At 43.4% G+C, this 25159-nt stretch overlaps 1 protein-coding gene across 1 annotated transcript in view; it reads right to left on the bottom strand.

Moving 5' to 3' along the window:
* Positions 1-9505: 9505 nt before the first annotated feature.
* The window catches only part of atad3 (ATPase family AAA domain containing 3), a 46897-nt gene continuing 31243 nt past the window's right edge, over positions 9506-25159 (bottom strand). The window contains exons 15-16 of the mRNA XM_067970497.1: positions 22508-22616; positions 9506-12544 (exon numbers count right to left, since the gene is read on the bottom strand). Of these exons, the coding sequence (XP_067826598.1) occupies positions 12368-12544; positions 22508-22616 (286 nt within the window). The 3' untranslated portion in view covers positions 9506-12367. The remainder of the gene's footprint in view (positions 12545-22507; positions 22617-25159) is intronic.

Here is a 25159-nt window from a genome sequence, read left to right as displayed (position 1 = left end):
GGTTAGTGCTGGGTGATGGTAAGTGGTTTGAAGTGATAAGGCACAAATTCTTTATTTTTTGTGGGGCATTGCACTGGAGTAATGATTATTAATAATGTTTTCACTTTATTGATGGAAAATGTCTGCAGATGATCTGGTCTAGTCAGCCTCACGGCTCTGTTGTGAGATCTTCTCACATACTTTACATATTGGTGTGGATCCAACATTTAAACGACCTATTGCTGAGTCCTTATTTCCTGGTGCTCTCCACCTCACTTTCTTTGTGTTTGTGTAAGTCGTGCTGTTTGTACCCGCTGTGATATGGTTGATTCAGATTCCATCTTCGTCAACTGTCTCCTTGTCCATCTTCTGACCACTGAACGACCTTTCCTTGCCCAATATTTGCTGACATTGTAAATTGCTCCTGTTGCTTATGCACCACTCCCCAACCCCTCCCTACAGATCAGCTGTCATCATCCCCTTCCTCAAGAAACCTATCCTGGACTCCTCTAGCTTCTTCAATTACTGTCAAGTCTCAATACATCAAATTCAAACTCCTCGTTTAATTTACAAGTCCTCTCACCCATCCTACCTCTAACTCTAGGTCCCATTTTGTGCCCTTTGGTCCTCCGACACCCTAACACTAATGTTAACTCTTAACTATAATCTAACCTTCTAGCCTGCTGCAAATCACCTCTCCCTTTGCTCTGCCAACAGTGGTAGAGCCATCAGTCATCTTGACTCTACTGTCTGGAACTCCCTTCCTAAACTCCAGCATCTCTCCACTTCTTTCCCTGCCTTAAAAACTTCTTCAAAACCTATCTTTTTGACCAATCATCTCTCTCAACTCTTCTCTGTTGCCCAGTGTCCATTTCTCCTTTGTAAAGCATTCATAAAGAGTTGTTGTTGACTTAATTGTCATAAACCATTAAAAGCCCCTGACTCAGAATGAACAAAACATAGTTCACAATTACTTTTAATTCTAAGCTCTCACTCTAAGCTTGTTGCTAGCACCTGAGTCTTAGCTGCTCGTTGAATCATTATCAGGAGGGTCAGGCATGAATCTAAAGGTAAATGGAAGGTACCAAAGAATCTGGCAGTCACACATTAGCCTGACTTCCTTCCACATCCAACTTATTGAAGGGAGGATCTAGAGGAATTACTTCAGATTGTGTCTTGGGACAAACACTGCACTTGTTCTATGCAGTGGGCCTCAGACCTAAAAAATGCAAAGATATTGGGCAGCATCAATGTGCTTGTTAGAAGAGTTTGTCGGGGGGTGGGGGGGAAGTTCGAAATGGTGTGTTCCAGGAATTGGTGTTGGGACCACTACTGTTTCCAATTTACATCAGTGACTTCGATTCAAAAACTCAATGCAAATTGGTCAAATTTGTAGATGAAACCAAAACCAAAAGGGGCAATGGAATTGAAGGAGGCAGCCTCAGAAATTACATATTTTGTCCAACTCATTTTGTAAGTGGGCAGAACAATGGCAGATGAAACTTAATGAAGACAAGTGTGAAATGCTGCACGTAGAAGAAAAATGGATGACACGTGCTTCGTGAATGGGGCATTGAACTGGCCAAGGATGAATTTGAAAGAGACCTAAAAGTCCTAGTAGACTTGATGCTCGAGATGTCCAACCAATTCAGAGCATCAATCAACAAAGCCAATAGAATATTGTATTATATTGCCAAAACTGCACTGTACAAGTCAGAAGACATTATGGTCAAACTGTGATGCTTAGGTCAGACTGTACCTTGTGTACTGTGTCCAGTTCTAGTCACCGAGACACAAGGGAGACATTCAAGCATTGGAGGGAGTGCAGAGAAGAGCCACAAGGTTGATCCCTAGAGTCAGGGCGAATGAGTTATGAGGAAAGATTGAAGAAGCTTGGGATTTTCAACCGTGACAGGTGGCGCCAGAGAGATGATCTTATTGAGGTTTATAAAATATGTTACGGAAAAGGTAAATATGGAAAACTACCTTAAATTAATTTACAAAAGTAGAACAAGGGCCTAGAGGGTACTTTAAGACTTTTCTGGATAGATGAACTAAAATGGCCTTACGGATCTGCAAATATCTTGTGTTGCGATCCAAAGGCAGCTCCCTGGATTTACCCCAGGCCTATGTCTCCATTGCCCTCTGTCAAACCAAATAAAACCCACAAGGAGATACAAATTTCATCACTGATTATCACTTTGTCACAGAGGATCTTATCAATAGACGTAGCCCTTCAATCTGAGGAACCTGTAACTGCAGAGAATATTTGAGGCACTGTACCAGGAGTTGTTATCACTGACCTATCATTGTAAAAGATTCCCTTTGCTTAATGAGGGAAATGTAATAAGTGACCAAAAGAGGATTTTGTTTTAAGATTAGTTTAGGCTCCAAAATATATTTTCAACCAAGATGAAAGAGAATGTAACTGAACAGTAAACACAAAACTAGTATCAAACAGTAACCAGCTCCTGTAAACTGAGCATAGAAGTGAATCCCTCTTGTCCTGAAGGTACCAAGTGTCTGGTACCTTGCTCAGGTGACCATTCTTGATGGGCGAGCCCAGACAGTGAGTGTCAGCAGGTATTCACAGAGCTTGAACCTGTCAGTACCTGCCATTCACACACATGCAGATTCACTGGATAGCGATGAGGAGCAGGCACTGATTTTCTGATTTTCCCATCCTTAACTCAAGGACACTGAGGAACCCTTGCTGAGACCATCTGGCCTGCATGGCTCAGATATGTGAAGTTTTAGTTATAAATAGAAATGGAAGAAGTTATAATTACTACAGCACTGGGAATTATCCCAACTGCTGGGAATGATCCAGGCTGCAAGGTTTTACAACCCTGGCAGTTTTATTTTAATCCCAGTGGAGTATTCAAAGCACAATAGGCCCAAATCCATTTAAATCATAGAATGCGGCAGTGAACAATTATGCCTCGAGTGACGGAGAACGACTGCTGCAGCTACTGCTTATGTCCTTTAAACAGAGGATGTGAAAGACAAACTATTTTAAAAAATGTTCTGGTTTCTCGTGGGTTACTGAAGCTGTTTGTTTAACATATTCAGCTAATGAATGACACTTAGCCATCAGTAACTACAGGATTCATAAAATGTGCACCTTCACTTCTTATTCACTGGTGTTACTCAAACACTTTGTAATATTGCATTAGATGTTTAAATCGTGCTGTTTTAATAATCATGTATTCAGAGCACGATCTGTGACCCCATCGGGTCAGTGGCTGTTTTAGTGCTAAGGGAGAAAAGTTTCTGGACTCTGCCAACCGTATTAAATCAGATAATATAGAATCTCAGAAATTACAGCCCAGGATGCCATTCAGCCCATCATACCTATGTCGGCACTAGCTCTTTGACTGGAGTTATCCCAATTCCCTGCCCTTCCCATACCTTCTCAAATTCGCTTTTAAATATTAATCTGTCTCGATTGCCGCATCTGATAAAGCATTCCATATTCTAATAACCCCCTGTCTAACTTCCCTCTTCATTCTTCTGGTGATAATCCTCAGTCTGTGTCCCTGCTTCCCAAATTGCTAATCAGTGGAAACAATCTTTATTTGTTCACCCTCTCAAAACCATTCATAATTTGGAAAACCTCTATTAGATGTCTCAGTTCCAGTGGAAATATTTAATTTTTGGAGGCTCTCTTCATAATTACAACCTCTCATTTCTGATATGATTCTAGAGAATCTTTGCTTTACACTTTTCATGACTCTAATATCATTTCTATAATGGGGCACCCAGAACTATGTGCAATACTCCAACCATGCCTACCCATTGTGTTGTACAAATTCAGCATCACTTCCTTGGCAAAATGTTCAATGCCCAGAATCTTATTTGCTTTTTTATAGTATTTTAGATCTGCAATCCCACTTTTAAAGATCTGTGTATCAGAGCCCCTTATACCTGTGCATTTGGAGTATACATTCTTTCATTGTTCTTTCTCCCGAAACTTACCATCTGCCACTTATCTGCCAACTTAAACCCATCGATGACCTCCGGCATTCATTAGATTTCTATGCTAACTTGGAATAATTATAAATTTTTGATATCATTCCCGTGTTTATGTCCAAATAATTTATATGAACAGGAAAAAGGAGATACCAGCACAGATCCATGGGATACACCATTACCCACATCCCACTTAATCCAAATGACATCTATTTTACCTCTATAGTCTTTTTGCTGTCCCCCAGCCATCTCTATCAATGCAGCTAAACTTCCTTTATCACATGCCTTCATTTTTGCTAAAAGTCTCTTATGTGGCACCTTATCAAATACCTTCTGAATATCCATCTATACAACATTGACTGCATTTCCTGTATCAATAAACTCCTCAAAAAGTTAAATTAGTCAAGTGTGATCTGCCTTTATACATCTATGCTAACTATCCTAACTAGACATTTACATCGCAGAAGGTAGTTATTCAGTCCAATGTTTTTGTGCCGGCTCGTTACTAGTGCAATCCAAAGCTAAGCTCAGTGCCCCACTGTCTTCCCCGTAGATCTGTATCTTCCTTTATTTCAAACGTTTATCTACCCTTCCTTTAAGGGATACAATGGTCTCCATCTCAACTCTAATAACACTCTGCATAAAGAAATTTCTCCTAAATTCCTTATTCTCGTAGTGATCATTTTAAAATTGATGACCCACATCTTTGACCAAGCTTTTAGTCATACCACCTAATACAGTCCCCCCTGCTTATAGCAGGCGCATTTGTGCGAATGCAATTTGCCCATTATATACAATGGCCGGTATAATGTGATAGTGCTATATAACAAGAATGCTGTCGTCACTCATCAACCTCTGCAGCTCCCTGAACTGCTTCCTGAACGAACCTCCTTACAGCCGGACCCTAGACCTGAACAAGGACTCCCTGCTCCGCAGCGCCCACTTCACCCTGGCTGCGGTCATCAGGAGACAGGAGGAACAGGACCAGTCATTCAGAAACAAGCCATTACCAGGTAGAGCAACTCAACAAGATCCAGAGAGGGGGGAAAAAACATACAAATCTTAACTATTTCACCAAACGGCCAATTAAACGACCCCAACACCTAAGTAGGGCACTACATTTCGGCTACTGGGATTATTGTGCATGAAGCATTATTTTTGTTAACTATAAATATATTTTTAAAAACAGGCATCAGTTTTTCACGTGTACTTCACTCGTATAATATCACAGGGATGATTCTGGAAAAACCTGTTTCTGCCTGAAATAAACAGAGCACTTAAGACGTTATAGCCGACAACTTTGAAATTGATGTTAATGCAAATGGTTAACGGTTAACGCTTTTTGGCCGATATAAGCGACTACCCATTTTAAACATGGACATTTTAAGCGGTGGGGACTGTAATGCTGCATTTGGCTCAGTTGATTTTTTGTCTAATTACACTTCTATGAAGAATGTTGGGAATTTTTTTCTACGTTAAATGTAGTATATTGTTGTAAGCATCTCCACCATTCCCTCACTCTCAAGTATAAGATGGCAGCATCTTTAATTATCCTGTTACTTATAAAAGCTCTTGCTGTTTGCTTTTTTGTTGACCACCAATCTTCTTTTATACTCTGTCCTCCTCCTTTCTTTTTAATCCCCTTCTATATACTTTTCATATTTCACACTTTTATTCTGTATTATCTCCCCACACTCCCTCATGATCTCTGTAATACTCCAACTCCTTCTAAAAATTATTAATGGACATGTTACCTATTTAAATCAGGGATTATTCTATTGGGGGAGGGTAATAGTTTCTGATGTTGATTAAATGGAGCTAGCTGTGTACTAAGACCTTTGGTCCTCTTATCAGAATTTAACCTTTAAAAATACCAGTTTAAAATTAAAATCCTTCTCGACTTCGATTTAAAGAACTGGATCACAATCATCTTTTTCTATTCAGTTTTGAGACTCTTCCTTCATAACTGCATTTTAAGTTGTGGAATCATCCTTGTTGCCATTGCCTGAATCTTCAGTGAATCAAACTTCTTTTGAAGCTGTGCACAAAGTAGCATCCAATGTTCCAATTGTGACCTTGCCAGTGAATCAGATCAAATGACTGGCTTTGATTTATCACCAAATGCCCTTGAGAGGCTCTTGATTAGCCTTGTTACAGCAGTCTTGCATTGATTGGAAGCTGCAGGGTCCAGTCACTGCCAACATGATCTGCTCCCTAGGTTCCTGCCAATCACAGCGAGAAATTAAAAACACCAAGTGAGTTGTACACCAACACTGACTGAAGATGATATTTCAACAGATCCTTACTACACACATTATTTATTTTAATCTGTTCCATTTTTAATCAAGATTAAGGCTCAAACTGGTCCAGACTGCAGTATCGTCATCCAAATTCACTCTCCCACAATCTTATCCCTTCACATTTCAACTTTACACACTTGTTCCATTCCCATTCAGTTCTTTCACAGCTGCCAATCTTCTGACTCCAAGCATTCAGTCTCAATTCCTACCCAGACTTTCCAAACCTGCTGATTGTATTACACTAGATTCCCTCTCTCCACATCTCCCTAATAATCACTGCAGCATTTGCAGATTTTCCCAAGAATGTTATAGCCCTGAACCTCTGGCTAATCCTAGTGCAGTTTAGTGAGTAATCTTTCTGGACCCAGTCAAATCGTTCTATTATTCCAGGATAACCTGGGAGGCAAAAACAATCCTCAGCTCCTTTTCTTCATGATAAACCATCTCCAGACCTCTGCCCTCTTCACACTCTTCTCAAACACTGAGAAGGGCTGATGGATTTCTTCCTAAGACTGCGACCATCCATGCAGCTGTCTGCTGCCATCTCCCACTTTGCCTCCTGATCACACTGGAGTTCCCCGCTCACCTTATCTTCTGCTCCTGTCACTCTTGTTTCTCTCCCGTCTCTGCCACAAGGCCCACTTTCTGCTCCCTACCCCAGCCAACTCCTGACCGCTCAATTACTCCCCAGTTTCCTATATTTGCTGACCTTGTTACTGGCTTTTTGTTCAGGTAGCAACCCTGTCCCTTTCAAAACCATCACCCCCTCCTCAAAAAGCCCACCCTAGACCCATCAGTCATCTCCACCCACTGATTTATCTTCTAAGATCTTTGAATGTATCCTTGCCCCTCAGCTCTATGCCCATCTCAGCCAAGAATCCCTTCAGTCTGACTTCCACCTTGCTCACAGCACCAAAACTGATCTGGCTATAGACACAAATGACATGCCCTGAGACTGCAGTGCATTATCCCATCAGTATATTCACCTGCAAATTCTTACTCCCTCACTATCCTGTTGTCCAGTTCTGTGGGGCTGTCCTTGCATGGTTCCACTCCTACGTGCCCTAACACAGCCAGTACATTTTCACCAATGGCTTCTTTTCCCACCCCTGGACAGTCACTTCCAGAATTCCCCACAGACCTATCCTTGTCCTCCTCCTCATCCTCTGCATGTTGTCTCTGAAAATTTCCCCCCAATTCCACATCACTGAGACTGAAATCATCATTTTTAGCCTCCAACATAAGCTCTGCTCTCATCGATTCCATTTCCCTCCTTGGCTACTCAGTTAGACTGAATCAGGCTGTAAAAGACTTGCATTTATACAGGACCTTTCATGACCTCAGGACGTCCAAAAGTACTTTACAGCCAATGAAGTACTTATGAATTGTAGTCACTTGTAATGTAGGAAATGTGGTAGCCAATTTGCGCAAAATGTCCCACAAATAGCAATGAAATAAATGACCAGATAATCTGTTTTAGGTGCTGGTTGAGGGTTAAATGTTTGCCAGGACACTGGGAGAACTCCCCTGCTCTTCTTCAAAATAGAGCCGTGGGATCTTTTACGTCCACCCGAGGGCAGACGGGGCCTCGGTTTAACGTCTCATTCGAAAGACTGATGTAAAACCATGACTTCGTGTCCAACCGAGAGTTGAGTTTCAAACCCCACATTCTACTAAGATTGCTTACTTACTCCTCTGTCTCCACCCTCACCGAAACTCATATACATTATTTCTACCTGGCGAGATCTTGCTGTGCACAAATTTGCCGCTGCATTTGCCTACTAACAGTGACTGTACTTCAATCCATTGGCTGTGAAGAACTTTGGGATGCCCCAGGGTTGTGTTGGGGTTACTTCTATAAATGCAAGCTTTCTAGACTAGATTTCACCAATATCCTCTTTGCAGGCCTCATCCTCCAACTCATTCAAAGCTTCACTACCCATATCCTCTCATACTAAAACCAGCTTGCCAATCATTCGATCTTCACATTTGCTCCTTGTCCCCAATGCATTTAGAATCCTTGTCTTCACCTTCAAACACCTCCATAATCTCACCCCACCCTAACCCTGCAGTTTCCTCCAGTCTGGTGCCCCTTACCCACTCTTCATTCCTCCAACTCTGGGTTCTATGCACCTCCCTCCCTTTGTCCCACTATTGTTGGCAGAGCCTTCAGTCAGCTGGCTCATTCTTTGGAACTCCCTCCCCATCACCTTTAAAAGCCTTCTTAAAACACCCCTTATAACTTTTTCCCCATAGCTTGGTATCCATTTCTTTGCTTGAGATGTTTTTTCCAAGTTAAAGACACTATTTAAACGCAGGTAGTTGTTGATTTCAAGGGTTGGGTGGAGATACCGCAAGCAGTCCCATCAATCTGTGGGCATCTTCACACATTGGCCCCCGACCCAGAGCATCACACCTGTTCATCTTAAATTTGGAGGTTCAATGAAAAAGAATGGAGAAAAATTTCTCCAGGTAGCAGGACTAACTCATGGTCAACGTATTAAATTTTCTCTTCTCCACAGACCTCTGGAGCTTAAGATGTTGGGGAATGACGGGTAGGACTCCGCGTCTCTTCTCCCCCATAGGAGAGGACAAGGTGCTGACACCTTCTAGTGAGCATTTCTTTTAAGGATTAGATAATCTTTACTAAGGGTCAGTTATTTCCTACCAGAATTGGTGACCTTACCAGGTCTCACAAATACCTTAGAAGGTAATCACTGCATCATTAGATATTCCACAGAATAGGTGCTGGGCATTTTGGAGCGAGAGAGATTGAGCTAAGCTTTATCCGAAAGATTCTCAGGCGCAGCAGCAGGTTCATCATTTCATAGTCATACCCACAGAAACTGACACACAACACTCGTGCCTGTGGACTGTTGATATGCTGCAACTGCCTGGAGACTGCTGAGGTTTTGTGGAGTATCAACAATCACAGGGCTAGTTTGATGATCTGAGTGCAAGACGGCACTAGATTCCCTTGGGGAGGGACTAATACAGCGAGCATGTGCTTTAATTATAAACACAGTAGCACAAGATAGAGAGTGGAACACAATGGGTTAGACGCTCTAGGGCTTGGATGCGACGGCATCCCACGTTAATGGATGAAAGGCCCCATCTGAAAGGAGTTTGGGGTAATCTTAACTTAGTTCTTAGGGGCACAGTGGCCCACTGCACAACACTGCCCATTAAACTTGGTCTTGGGCTGAGGATATGATTATATTTGGTGGGGAAATTAATTTCGCTGACACACCAGGCGCAGTGCAGAGGAACTTTAATCTGCATCTAATCTGTGCTGTACCATACCTGGGAGAAGCTTTACTTTGTAGTTAACCTGCAATGACACGATCTGCATTAAATAAGAGATTCCATCTTTGGCAGTAACATTGTACATGTTGATGAACACCTACATTTTCGACAAGAACCAACACTGGAACCAAACTCTTGACTTGGGTTTTTCTTGCACTTTCCATTTGGCTGATTCTAACATCTTATAATCTCAGTTTATTAGATAAAGCAGGATTTACATGTTTAATCCAATAAAAAAGGATTTATCAAATTGAAATCATTCCATGCTCGGAATATAGTGACGATTAGATAAGTTTTAAAAAAAACTTGATGCGATTCTGTTTAACTTATAAATGTACAAAAGGAAACTCAAGCTTTCCAGACTGTAAAATCACCAGGGTCATTTCAACATTTAACTGATTATTCAGAGAATTTTAGAATATGTGAGTCAGACTGGAAACCCCACTTGGTCCCCATGCCCAAACATAATTCAAAGTACAAGTGCTACTTTCACTTCAGTCTTTCAATGAAGTTCACCAAACACATTTTCAACAGCAACTCAGCACCTGCTGCCACTTTTGGGAGAGGGACTCTGAACATTCCAGGGACAAAGATGAGGGAAACTACAGGATGGCTAAAAGCCCATTTGATTTTTGTTGATAGAAATTTAGATGAGAAACCTAAGAGTCTACAGGTCACATGGACCAGGCTTTTAAAGGAGGTTCAGGCATTACCATTTTAAAATCAATGGAAGCAGAGAATCAGATCAATAATACTGAATCATTAACATGCCAAAGCCCAAGCCGGGCCCCCACATTCTCTGCATGTAGCTCAACACCCACAAATAGGACGCGTTGTCATCATCTGAAACAAAAGAGATGAGGGAGTGGGAGTGAGAAAATCACTGGGACCCTGTCTCAGTTTTGGCACCATGCCGACCCCATGGCTACCCCTCCCCCACTACTCTATGTAGACCCAACTCTGGACATGGATCAGAGGAGAATGTTCCCCTCTCCAGTTTAAAAAAAAAAATCCTTTTGTTTTATTTATGCCAATAGCCTGGGCCTGGCTGATCATAAAAAAGGCTCCATTTCTTTTGTAATAGTCTGGGAAGAAAGTTTTGGGCACCCTCCCCATTCAAGTTGGAGATTAAACGCTGACAGCTGACTCAAACCTTTGCCCACTTTCCTTCCACGTTGGGTGTGAAAATGCATTTTCACTCTGAAAAGCAGCCTAAGGCTTGGCTTTTCTCAATCAACTTTAGTACCAGTGCTTAAGTATCAACTAAAACTTACTCCCATTGAAGGGACAGATGAGTCTCACTGCCATTAGTAAACAGGCAACTTCAAAGAGACATAGAACATGATGAATGAGAATTTTCTTGGGAGGGATGGGAATGAGAAAAACTGTAAAGGGATTGCTCACTAATGTTATTGGACAGTTTTATGTTAACATTTTATTTAAATCAATCGAAATTGGCTCTAATCCAATGCAGCCAGTACTGCAGTTGGGTCAGTGCAGAACCACAGACGTGACTGCATTTTAACCCTTTGAGACGCAAGTGCAATTTTCACTTTCCAGAACATGCATGGCTTGCCTGCAAAGGGATTTCTACAAAAAAAATGGAAATCTTTCAAATTATTAAAACTAGAAATAGGATAAGTTGAATTAGTGTTTAATTCAATCAAATTTAACAGCTTAAAAATCTCAGGTTTTGGTTCTAATTTTGATACTCATGTGCAAAGGGTTAAATAAGCAGCCAGCTGGTGACCTGACCCCACTAATCCCACCTATAGAAATTCCAGAATCTGATGTTTAGTGGGGTTACTGGTCAGCCACTTGGGGAGGAGACAAACAGGACCTAAAAGAATCACTCTCAAGTCAAACCATTTATAACACCTACTTGCTTGAGTACCACATGGGAATTCAGATAGTGTTAGATCAGGAAGATGTAAAGGGCCCAGCCAGCAGTCTCATTTAATTCAATGCAACCTATGTCAGAGTTAACATGCCATAACCATATGGGATTATATTTGACAAGGGGAAATGGACTCTGCCTGGCAGTCCTCACTCTCACTATTTGTAATGTTCAGTAACTGTTATATGGTGATTTTAATTTCTCATCACAGTAAAACTCAGATCAGTGACCTGTTCCGTTGCAAACCAACAATTGCTCAATCTCATTACCAATGTACAATGGCAGTGAATTCCCACGAACTCTGGCAATCGCTATTGAAAAATGAGTGGAAATGTTCATTTCAAGAAATACATTTGAGGTAGGCGGACAATAAGGGATTCGGTCTTGAACATGATGGATCCAACTGTAGATTACATGGCCAGTGCTTCCAGTCGAGCAACCCAGAACCAAAATACACCACATCAACGCAAAACATCTTCTAGACACTGATACTTAACTGCACAGAATTCACCATCACACTCTCCTCCCAGCACAGGCTGTCCACATTGAATACTCGGCAGCTGCAAGAGGTTGAATGACATGGGGCACAGACACCACAGCTGCTGTGACAGACTGAGGCACAGAGAAATGCCATTCAAGTCTCCTCTCGTTAACAAGCTGCATTCCACTGGCTACAAAAATGTAGACAAAAACCGTCCGACTGAGTACGAGCTGGAGGCCCAACAGGATATGAACTGACTGCTGTCTGGATCGGAGTCATGTGCGAGGATGCTCGCACCATGGGTCAGTCAGAAATTAATAATCCTAGAGACTGGACAGTGTATACTCATGCACGTTTTACGTTGGTGCAGTTCAGTTCAATTCAGGGATTCTCAGCCCAGTTGCAGGATGCAGACTCTGCTCTGCCGGACATTCACACCGGTGTGCCCTCTGGAAGGGTCGGCACAAGATGCTGAATGCCTTTAGTCTTCTCTCGGCCCTCGGTCTTCAGCCACTCCATTTTCTGCTTGTGTTGTCGAACTGCATCAGTCACCCTGGAATCGATCATTGCCTCAGTCAGGATACCATCTTCAGAGGCGTATGCTGCAGCCTGCAGAACAGGAGGTGGACAAGCAGATCTGTTACTGAGAACGCACACAGACTCAGATCATACCAACTGGCCGGGCAATAAAAGTGAAACCCAACAAGTAGCATTTAATGAGTTTTTAAAAAAAAAGAGATTTCCTGCCGGATTAGGACTTTCTCCAGGCAGGGACTCCGGGACAAATCACAAACAAGCTTCAGATGAGATTTATTAGAAGGAAACCTTATTTTCAGACAGTTTAAGAATTGATTTTTTTCCTGCTTCTATTCATAGAATCGTAGAAAATTTACGGCACAGGAGGCCATTCGGCCCATCGTGTCCACGCCGGCTGAGAAACGAGCCACCCAGCCTAATCCCATTTTCCCGCATTTGGTCCATAGCCCTGCAAAACGGCTCTTCAGGTATTTTTTAAAAAAATGAGTAGTGGGTTTCTGCCTCTACCACCCTCTCAGGCAGTGAGCTGCAGACCCCCACCACCCTCTGGGTGAAAATTTTTTTCCTCATTTCCACTCTAATCCTTCTACTAATCACTAAATCTATGCCCCCTGGTTATTGACACCTCCGCTAAGGGAAATAGGTCCATCCCATCCAGTCTATCTAGGTCCCTCATGATTTTGTACACCTCAATCAAATCACCCCTCAGCCTCCTCTGTTCCAATGAAAACAACCCCAGCCTATCCAATCTGTCATCATAGCTAAAATTCTCCAGTCCTGGCAAATTCCTTGTAAATCTCCTCTGCACCCTCTCTAGTGCAATTACATCCTTCCTATAATGTGGTGACCAGAACTGTGCGCAGTACTCAAACTGTGGCCTAACTAGTGTTTTATACAGTTCAAGCGTAACATCCCTGCTTTTATATTCTATGCCTCGACTAATAAAGTAAAACTTTCCATATGCCTTCTTAACCACCTTATCTACCTGATCTGCTACCTTCAGGATCTGTGGACATGCACTCCAAGGTCCCTCACTTCCTCTACACCTCTCAGTATCCTCCCATTTATTGTGTATTCCCTTGCCTTGTTTGGTCTCCCCAAATGCATTACCTCACACTTCTCCAGATTGAACTTCATTTGCCACTTATCTGCCCATCTGGCCAGTCCTTTGATATCTTCCTGCAGTCTACAACTGTCCTCCTCACTGTCAACCACATGGCCTTTTTTGTGTCATCCGCAAATTTCTTAAACGTAGGGGGCATGATTAAGTCCAAATCGTTATGTATACCACAAAAAGCAAAGGACCTAGTACCGAGCCCTGCGGCACCCCAGCCTTCCAGTTGCAAAAACACCCGTCGACCATTACCCTTTGATTCTTGCCGCTGAGCCAATTTTGGATCCAATTTGCCACATTCCCATGGGCCTTTACTTTTTTGACCAATCTGCCTTGTGGGACTTTGTCAAAAGCCTTGCTAAATTCCATGTAGACGACATCAATTGTGCTACCCTCATCGATCCTCCTTGTCATCTCCTCGAAAAATTCAATCAAGTTAGTCAGACACGACCTCCCCTTAACAAATCCGTGCTGACTGTCCTTGATTACTCTGTGCCTTTCTAAGTGACAGTTTATCCTGTCCCTCAGAATTGATTCCAATAATTTGCCCACCACCGAGGTTAGGCTGACTGGCCTGTAATTACTCGGTCTATCCTTCGCTCCCTTTTTAAACAACGGTACAACGTTAGCAGTCCTTCAATTCTTTGGCACCACGCCTGTATCCAGTGAAGATTGGAAAATGATTGTTAAAGCCTCCGCTATTTCCTCCCTGGCTTCTTTTAACAGCCTGGGATACATTTCATCCGGCCCTGGTGATTTATCCACTTTCAAAGATGCTAATCCCCTTAATACTTCCTCTCTCACTATGTTTATCCCATCCAATATTTCACACTCCTCCTCAACTTCAATCCCTGCATCATCCCTCTCCTTTGTGAAGACAGATGCAAAGTAATCATTAAGAACCATATCCACATCGTCCGCCTCCACACATAGTTTACCTTTTTGGTCTCTAATAGGCCCTACTCTTTCCTTAGTTATCCTCTTGCTTTTAATGTATTTATAAAACATCTTTGGGTTTTCTTTGATTTTACCTGCTAATATTTTCATGCCCTCTCTTTGCTTTCCTAATTTTCTTTTTACACACACACACACTTTTGTTTACAAGTGATGCTGACCTGAGCTAAGTAAAGGCAAAGCATGCTAGCGTACTGACAAACTGTTAACAGGCTAGGGAATTACCATCCACTGCAGGACCGGAGGCAACTGGATTCAAATAAACAGGCTGGAGGGCACACATGTTCAAAGTTCCAAGGAGAGCTGGTTTGTTTCTTTGGGGTTTATGGGCGAGCACTGAACACGAGTGATGGCAATAGAAGTGGGATTTATGGTGTCCTCTAACAAGTCCCACATTTCTGACCAATATGATAAACTGGAGGCAGGGCGAGGGGCTGGAAAGCACCTAGAATTGGGTTGGACAGAGATCAGGGGTCTGCTGTTGCAGCCTGATGAAAATGAAGGCTCTTTATTCCCTTCATGTCAGACTGTCAAATACCCTGATCAGAGTGATGCTGGACACCCACCAGCCTGGATGCTTCTCATTTCTCTCCCACTGAAGGAACTGCTCACCACCCACTGTCTGAATCAGCTGCTTAGTTTGGGTCAGGGTGTTCCAGAATCCATTGAGAGGAGATATGTTCAATAAGTTGAGTTGGGTCATTCACCTCCAGTTGATACTCTGCAAAACGCTAACCACCCACGGGCAGCTGAAAACCGAACACCGCCCACTCCCAGGTACTCTGAAGTGATGGACCCACAGTCACAAGCTCTGGTTGAGTGGGGCCCTACATACGCACACTGAATGGCTCAGTACCACACCGGGTCCTGCATTCACACACTGAATGGCTCAGTACCACACCGGGTCCTGCATTCACACACTGAAGGGCTCAGTACCACACCGGGTCCTGCATTCACACACTGAAGGGCTCAGTACCACACCGGGTCCTGCATTCACACACTGAATGGCTCAGTACCACACCGGGTCCTGCATTCACACACTGAATGGCTCAGTACCACACCGGGTCCTGCATTCACACACTGAAGGGCTCAGTACCACACCGGGTCCTGCATTCACACACTGAAGGGCTCAGTACCACACCGGGTCCTGCATTCACACACTGAATGGCTCAGTACCACACCGGGTCCTGCATTCACACACTGAATGGCTCAGTACCACACCGGGTCCTGCATTCACACACTGAATGGCTCAGTACCACACCGGGTCCTGCATTCACACACTGAATGGCTCAGTACCACACCGGGTCCTGTATTCACACACTGAATGGCTCAGTACCACACCGGGTCCTGCATTCACACACTGAAGGGCTCAGTACCACACCGGGTCCTGCATTCACACACTGAATGGCTCAGTACCACACCGGGTCCTGCATTCACACACTGAATGGCTCAGTACCACACCGGGCACTGCAGTCAGACACATCCAGACACCATTTGGAATTTACACTTGCTTCAGCTGATGCTGGAACCAAAGCGAAATACGTGCAGATCAGTTCAATGAAAGTCCAGTTTATCCATCACATCTGCACCTCTGTCTAAATGCTGCAGGATTTACAGCTTTAATTAAATCTGTAGACAGTGCATCAATAAGTGCATTTAAAGCTGAATGGAGCCACTTCAGTTGGGAACAGATTTGACAAATTATTGAGATGGATTTTATAGTAATGATAGTCACTGATACCACACTGGCATCTATTCATTACCCCTAAATTCCCACTGGTTCAATCCCCATTTCCTCAGACCACAGTCAACCCATCTGCATTGCACTCAGATATCCAGCATTTTTAACAAAATCAGGTATAGGGAATGAAGTCACAGCTATGCAGAACAACCATCCATCTATTCTCACTCTGCCTCAAAAACATATTAAGTGGACCAAATTTGGAAAAATAACCAGGAAGATAACTCTGAATGAAAAACTGTTCCAGAAGTCACATTATCCGTTATTGAAACTGTTGCCTTTGGTGATTTGTTTTTAAACAGACGGGTCGATTCAATTGTTCCCCAAACTGGCAGCAAGAGCACAGATGCTGACTGTGAGACTCATCAGTATTTGGCTAATTACAGGACATTAAGGAGCGGGAGAAATGGCAATGGGTAGTAATTCTTGTGCTGACGTCAGGATGCAAGATTCCACCGGGTTTAGATGCGGATGTGTCAGGCACAAGCTCTTGCAGATTTTGGCTTGTGCAACATCCAATAAGCACAACATCGCACAGAATCTGCACAGGCTGGCGTTTCTTGAAAAATGCCACCACCTGCCAGAGGGAATTATGGTGTTGATAATCCTAAAATACTGAATATTCAAACACTTTGACGTGAGCGAGTGCATGTCAATGGCCTTTATGTGTGAGTGGCAGGCGAGCTGCCTCTCCAAATTGTCTACCTGCTTTCCGACAATATTGTTACATCACTAAGTAAAGGAGCATCTATATGATATAACTATCTTTTAGGGTTGAATTCTGCTTCCCCACTCATATCAAGTTTGGACTATTGGTCTATGGCTGGATACTATGGACAACATTAGAGCTCGGCTATGGTTTTGGAGCGATAAGCTACGATGATAATTATCCTTTTCTATTTTCATTTTAAACCTATGTTGTGGCTGATAATTCCCAACTGTTCTCCCACTCCCACATCAGTTATTCACCCAGTTCATTTCCCAGGACTAAAATCAAGCAATGCTTCATTCTTTGTTAATCTAGGAAAGCCATCTCAGGTGCACTCTAAAAAGCTTCCCCACTTTGACCACATACACTACCGTCCTTCCAATCTATCTTGGGACAATTAAAATCATCCATTATAGTCCACTTACATAATTAATTAACTTATTACCAATTCAAACTAGCCCACAGGTATTGCACCAAATAAACCAGTTTAACAGCTTTTATTGATCAGCTAAAATTAACTAAATTGAAGTCAAAAGTTAATAAAATAAAAATCTCAATACCGTTTCCCCAAACAATCTCTCACGGGATAGACCAGGAGAGTGTGGAGTTTCTCACTGTTCAAGACTGGAGTACTATGGAGAACATCTGCTCTGACGAAAGGTCATCGACCTGAAAGGTTAATTCTGTTTCTCTCTCCACAGATGCTGCCTCACCTGCTGAGTATTTCCAGCATTTTCGGTTTTTAGTTCAGATTTCAAGCATCCTCAGTATTTTGCTTTTGTACTCTGGGGGCCTGCCTGGCTCAGGTATTAGATTATACTGACTCTGCTACAGAGAACTGCCTTGGTTCCAAGCTCCCCTTGGGCCGAATTAGATGCTGCTTACTCCTATCCAAAAAGGTGGAAAATCACTAGTTAGCCACCTTTTTGGACAGTCAGTAGCACTGAGTCAGGATGCAAGAAGCATCGCTCACCTGGCTTTTAGATGAATAGTAGATTTTTCTTTGCTGAGAGTGTCAGGTTGGCTTAGTGATTGCACTCTCAGCCGAGTCAGAAAGTCATGGGTTCAAGCTCCCCTCCAGGACGTGCTCATAATCTAGGCTGCACTTCAGTGCAGCACTGAAGGAATACTGGAGTGCCGGAGGAGCCATCTTGCAGGTGAAACATTAAACTGAAGCCCATTCTGCCTACTCAGGTAGATATGAAAGATCCCATGCTGCTATGTGAAGAGATGGAGAATTCTCCCTCAAATCAACAGATTAACTTGTAATTTCTCTCATTGCTCTGGTGATTACACTTCAAAAGTACTTCATTGCTGTAAAGTGCTCTGGGAAATCCCGAGGAGGTGAAATGCACTATATAAATGCAAGTTCTTTCCTTCGTGATGCAAAACTAAGGAAAGTATGGGCATGCTCGCTTTTTAAGCTTTAAAAAATCCTTCACAGTCAAGCAAATAACTCCAATATGGATCCAACACCATCTGCTGAGATGAGCAGCCAATCTGTCTAATGTCTGCAGTACGTTGGAAGTTGACCGAGTCCTTGCTTAATGAGCGAAGTGGGTAATAACACAGGAACCTGAAGCCACTGCAGCCTGTTCATCACTTCTGTTAGCTAGGATCTGGTCAGTCATTTGCCTGTTTCTGCTTTGATCCAACTCTCCATCCTCACTCCTCCAGTGCAGAGCCCGATAACAGCAAACTCTGCAAAGATCCCACCAGTAACACTGAACAAACCCTTCATCAGTTTAACTATTTCTCTCAATTTCATTTAAAACATGGTTCATCATCTTATGGCTAAATTTAACTAATGAGATACGGCTGCTGAGGCCTGTTTGTAGACCCCTTGCACTTTGCCTCCTTGCTCGTTTTACCTAAAGCATGTCAGTATACATCAGCGCAGTCTTACTGTCCAAAGGGATAAATAAAATCACAGCCTGGCTGTGCCTAGACTGCTCTCAAGGTTCTGTTGCTCTCATTTCCAGGGGCTGTTGACAAGATCTACTTAGAATTCAGGTACTTTCAATCATGCATATATGTAGAGCAATAACCTCAGATTATGTGGAAGCACCAATTGCAATTCTGACAGAGGCTAAGTGTCTGGGTAAACTCAGCCCAATGGGCTCAGGAAGCTGCAAATCTTCACCTGGAGGAAGCACTGGGCTTTCAGGATTCATGGGCTTTTCCCCAAAAGACATTTACTGTGAATGTCCAGCTATTTTCAGACCCAAGGCAGTAATTTCCATTATATGCAGCAATTTTCAGCTGAAAATGTACAGCTGGGATAGAGTTAATAATGCAGCACAGTTGGGAAAGAGTTAATAATCCAAGGTGCTGTGTGAGCAAGAATTCAATCAGGTAAAATATCTTGTTAATTCGAGAAGCAGCCAGAAGCTCGCTTTCAACTACGGGGAAAAAATAACCAGTGCGTATTTACATAGGATATTAGATGTAGCAGCAGTCAGGAGGAAACAAAACAGTTCCCATATTAAAAAAAACAAGTACAATGCAGAGAATGTGCAGCAACAGCCTATGCAGTCACAATGCTGAAAGAGCCCATCTGTTCTAATCACCATTAACCTGGGAGAATGACACCTCTTGGGGATTAGGCACAGGAAGTACAACTGGAAAAAAAGAGACACCACTTATAATACACATGAAGCCGTTTAACAGACAGCAGATCAATGCTGGAGGGAGCCAAGCCTCAAGTATCAAAGTATTAAAGAGACTACACGATAACATCAACAAGTTCCATCCCACCATCAAGCTCACCATGGACTACTCCTCAGAATCAGTTTCTTTCTTGGACACACGAATCTCCATCAAAGACGGGCACCTCAGCACCTCACTCTACCGCAAGCCCACAGACAACCTCACGATGCTCCACTTTTCCAGCTTCCACCCTAACCACGTCAAAGAGGCCATCCCCTATGGACAGGCCCTGCGAATACACAGGGTCTGCTCAGACGAGGAGGAACGCGATGGACACCTACAGACGCTGAAAGACGCCCTAGTAAGAACGGGATATGACGCTCGACTCATCGATTGACAGTTCCGACAGGCCACAGCAAAAAATCGCATAGACCTCCTCAGGAGACTAACACGGGACGCAACCAACAGAGTACCCTTTGTCGTCCAGTACTTCCCCGGAGCGGAGAAACTACGCCATGTTCTCCGCAGTCTTCAACATGTCATCAATGACGACGAACACCTCGCTATGGCCATCCCCACACCTCCACTACTCGCCTTTAAACAGCCACCCAACCTCAAACAGACCATCGTTCGCAGCAAATTACCTAGCTTTCAAGAGAACAGCGTCCACGACACCACACAACCCTGCCACGGTAACCTCTGCAAGACATGCCAGATCATCGACACAGATACCACCATCACACGAGAGGACACCACCCACCAGGTGCATGGTTCATACTCCTGTGACTCGGCCAACGTTGTCTACCTCATACGTTGCAGGAAAGGATGCCCCAGAGCATGGTACATTGGCGAGACCATGCAGACGCTGCGACAACGGATGAACGGACACCGCGCAACAATCGCCAGACAGGAGGGTTCCCTCCCAGTCGGGGAACACTTCAGCAGTCATGGACATTCATCCACCGACCTTCGGGTAAGCGTACTCCAAGGCGGCCTTCGAGACACACGACAACGCAAAATCGTCGAGCAGAAATTGATAGCCAAGTTCCGCACCCATGAGGACGGCCTCAACCGGGATCTTGGGTTCATGTCACGCTACACGTTACCCCACCAGCGAACAAATGTTATCTGTTTTTAATATAACGGGTCAGTTGCTGTCTTTTCTATGTTTCTACCTCTCTATCTCTGTTTTTTTTTGTTTGTTGTTTTTTTTTGGTGATTTGTATATTCTGAGACCTTGCAGGTAACACCTGTCTGTCTGCACACTGATTGCCTTGGCAACGGGCGGTTGAAAAAACTGTCTGTAATCACCAAGCATTGTTCTGTGAATTATAAATGCGATTTCATTTCGAGGATTTCATTTCGTTCACCTGAGGAAGGAGGAAGCCTCCGAAAGCTTGTGAATTTAAAATAAAATTGCTGGACTATAACTTGGTGTTGTAAAATTGTTTACAATTGTCAACCCCAGTCCATCACCGGCATCTCCACATCAAGTATCAAAGCACTGGCTCGATATGGAGGCTGGATTTGCTGCGAGCCTAAAAGATATAATTGGCCAAATGCAAATGCCTTTAAAAGTCACTAAAACACCCAGACAGCAAACTGCGTACTGATTTAACATAGAGAGGCACTGAGCTACAGTCAACCTTTTTCATCTCACTGCCACCTCCCAGGTTACGGGGCTAGCGTCAAGGTGAAGAGCAGTGAGGTAGCCACAAATGGGCCAAGGCCCACCCAAATATGTAGCAGACCCAAGCAGACTCTGGGCCTGCCCTGTGTGTGCTGAGAGCAGAACCTTTGTCTGGAGAGGTTGCTGGCTGGGGGATGGATTTTGCTGTCATACCAACTCAGTAGCAGGAACAAGAACTGGGGCCTGATGTGCCGGTGGGTCGGGGTGAATGATAGGCCAGGTCCCAGTCTCCTGCAGCCCCACCCACTGTCGGTTAGCATCAGCATCAGACCCGGACACTGGACTGCGCCGATGAACTAATCTCAGCTCCGCTCGAAGCAGCTCCCTTTGATCTGGTGGCTCAGCAGCTGTTGAGCGACCAAATTAGGAAACACCATGTTCCCATGCGACTTGAATAATAGAGGCAGCCCCCTCCCCATCCTCCCAGTCAGAACTTTGGTCATTGCCTACTCAGCACAAGTTGGGGCCCACCCAAATTTCCATTCCTACCTATGCCACTGGTGAAGAGCACAGAAGGAGGTCATTCAGCCCATCATACCTGTGCTGGCTCTTTGAAAGAGCTACCCAATTAGTCCCACGTCCCTGCAAATTTTTCCTTTATAAAAAAGGTATATAATCCAATTCCCAAATGCAATCAAATCTTCCAGGGATACAATTTCACAAAGTTTGACCAGAATTTTTCAACGTTTCAAAATCAATTACGATAAAGAGAGTATAAAACCAAGCACACAAATAAACCACACACACAAGTATAGAAGGAGCACAAAGAGAGAATAGCGTTAACATTTTGGCGCGAGTATCTGGTTCCCAGAGACATTAACACAGTTCAATTAGAGTAAATGCTGCAGCTGGGTCATCCAGAGGTTCCGAACCTCGGGGTGGGGAAGTCAATATTTTCAGCGTCAACTCAGAGGGTTTCAGGTGTCCCCCAAAGTGCAGCCCTCGAAGACAAAAAGCTTGGACACCCTAGTTCGAGGGGTTAACCCCGAAAGAGAAACTCATTGAATATCTGTGCAAACGTTCCAACCCCGAGGGAGGGGAAATGTTCAGATTATTTAATGAGACTGATCACTTTTATACACCTTTCCTGATCGCGCTCCAATACATGGATATTTCAAAAACCGTTGATTAGATTTATCATAGTTCTAGATATTGTGAGAATTAAATAAAAGCCGTACCTGCCAGGACACTCCGAGCTTGGAAATCTCTCTGCCCGACATTCCTTCAGTCACCGTAGCAAGCTCAGAGCATTTCTTGCCATAGTCAAATTGTGCCACTTTCAGGCGCCTGTGAAACAGAATTGGATGGTCACTGGATGCTGTAAATGACACAAGTCTATGGCCAGTGAACCGACGTATGAATACTTCTGCTGCTTAATGGGCAACTCTACACTGCACCTTCACATGCCTATGACATTCAAGCCTGGGGATGCAGCTTATATGCTGGAACAGGCACCTCAAGCCAAGGGGTACAGTTTTTACACTGGGACAAACACCTTTAAGCCAAGGGGTGCAGCCTACATGAAACAGGAACTTGCATTAATAGAGCACTTTTCATATCCTCAGGTCACCCTAAATCACTTCACAGCCAATGAATTACTTTTTAAGCACTTGCTGTTACGTGGACAAACACATCAGCCAATTTGTGCACAGGAAGGTCCCACAAACAGTAATGAGGTGAATGACCAGTTAATCTGTTTTGGTTGTGATGCCTAAGGTAACAAGGAGAACCCCCCCTCTCTTCTTCAAATAGGTCCCAGAGAGCTTATCTGTCTACCTGAACAGGCATACAGGGCCTTGTTTTAGCATCTCATCTGAAAGACAGAACCTCTGACAATACAGCAGTCCTTCAGTATTGCATTGCGTGTCAGCCTAGATTATGTGCACATGTCCTGAAGTGGGGCTTGACTGGGACAAACAGCTTCAAGCCAACAGTTGCAGCTTACATAATGGGGCAAACAGTTTCAGGCCTAGGAGTCCTGTTTATACACTGGGATAAACAGCCTTTTGCTTGCTGGCCATCCACCCACTGCAAAAGTCATAGGTACTACATATACGCTGGACTTTAGTTTTGCTGTACCAACAAATATTGTAAAAAAACAATACTACTTGTAATAATTTTGCAGCCAGCAGGTAATCCCATATCACTCAAAGTTATCCATGGCTTTATTAGCATTAACATTCATTACTGAGTGTGTACCACATCATGTATAACATTGAAGAATGTCAGAGACCATTCTCTTCACCGTACAGTAAGGAGTGCCTGGCCGAGAGTTTAATCGAGTTAAGGCAATAACTCAATGTCAAACTTCTGCTGACATTTGCAAACTTCATGCAAGAGGCACATGTGGCCCAATAAGCTTGTGTGTTCTCCCCAGGATCCAAGTTGGAAATTAATCTAAATTGATAAAATTAAAGACTCATCATTTTTTTTTTTGACAGCTACAAGCTAGTTCCTCTGGGAGGTCAATTCTATAAAATATCAAACCACATGTGAAAACACGAGTGAATTCCAGCCATAATTTGTTGGGGGTCTCCAAAAAATTGCTGACAGAACCTGCAGTGACTTTTGGTAAAATCAAAGGTGACTATATTCTAGTTAATCGTCCACAGTTAGTTTCCACCCTCCCAAAAGTCAGGTTTGATAATAAAAAAGTTACAAGGAGCCATTATGTCAGGCTGTAGGATGTGGTATCTTTTCAAATCAATTGAGTAGCTGAACATTTGAAATGTGGCAGCTGCTATTAAAAACAGGAGAGAGAGTTTCACTGGATCCTACACTCAGGGTCAGAGTGATCACAAAAGCTTTCAGGAGTTGGGTCTGGAAACTCCCCACTGCAGCTCTGACACTTGTTAACTTTCATTCTCTCTGCTGTTGCCCTTCCTGGGTTTTGCAGAGGAGCACTAATCAGACATAAGGCTGTGGTTCAAATATTCTTTTCCACGTGGAGATTTCAAGAATTTCATTATTTTCAAAAGAAATTTAGTGCTTTTTTGCCACATTTCAGAGAGCAAAGAGACAAGCAGGCAGTGTGCAATGTCTTATGTTCTGAAGCCACTGAATTCAGATCTAAGAGATCTTATGAGTAGCAAACAGTTGGATGAATCCTGAAATCTGACAGCACACAGTCCAAAGAACCAGCTCCGCACCTGTTCTAGTGTAAATCAGGCTCTTGGGCAGAGCTACTGATTTGCACAGATGCACAAACAGCACTTGCACCCAATCCAAACCTGGAGCCCTCCCTTCCGTTCACGGCATCCTCATTGTCAAGACTAACAGCAGATTATTGTGGCCCATACTGTACCATTTTATATTATAAAGTAGTAAAAAGGTGTCAGTTAATCAATGATTACAGTAACTTCTGTCTGGTGCGGGGTTTGGCCTGAAATGGAAATCTAAGCATCTAATTGATAATAAGGGGCTAATTGTTTGTGTTCGAGAAACTGTAAAAAGCAAAGGCAGGGGGAAATGGTAGATTTATCTTGTCTTAACAAGTTTCACCTTTACAAGATTCAGACAAGTTATAGTTTGGTCAAAGGACCAAATTGTGTTGGACCTATAATTTTGCACCTAGTTGTGAGTTTAGAGTATGAACCTTCCTATAGTTGGTCACACTTGGAGCAGTGATTTAAAAAAACAAGTTATCTTTTAGTGTGAAACCAACTGCGCAGGCGACTTTCAAAAATAAGACAGACAGTCACGTCACCACTGGCTTTAAGCCAATGAGATCCTCAAGGCTACAAGAACCCGGAAAGGCAACTTCTGAATGGCACCCTGCTCAACAGGTCTGTCTGTTTGATGAGGAGGATTCTGTTTCACATGGAGGCTGA

The sequence above is a fragment of the Heptranchias perlo genome, chromosome 32, assembly GCF_035084215.1.
Source record: "Heptranchias perlo isolate sHepPer1 chromosome 32, sHepPer1.hap1, whole genome shotgun sequence".
Taxonomy (NCBI): domain Eukaryota; kingdom Metazoa; phylum Chordata; class Chondrichthyes; order Hexanchiformes; family Hexanchidae; genus Heptranchias; species Heptranchias perlo.
The sequence above is the reverse complement of the archived record's forward strand: the minus strand, read 5'-3'. Positions and strand labels throughout refer to the sequence as shown.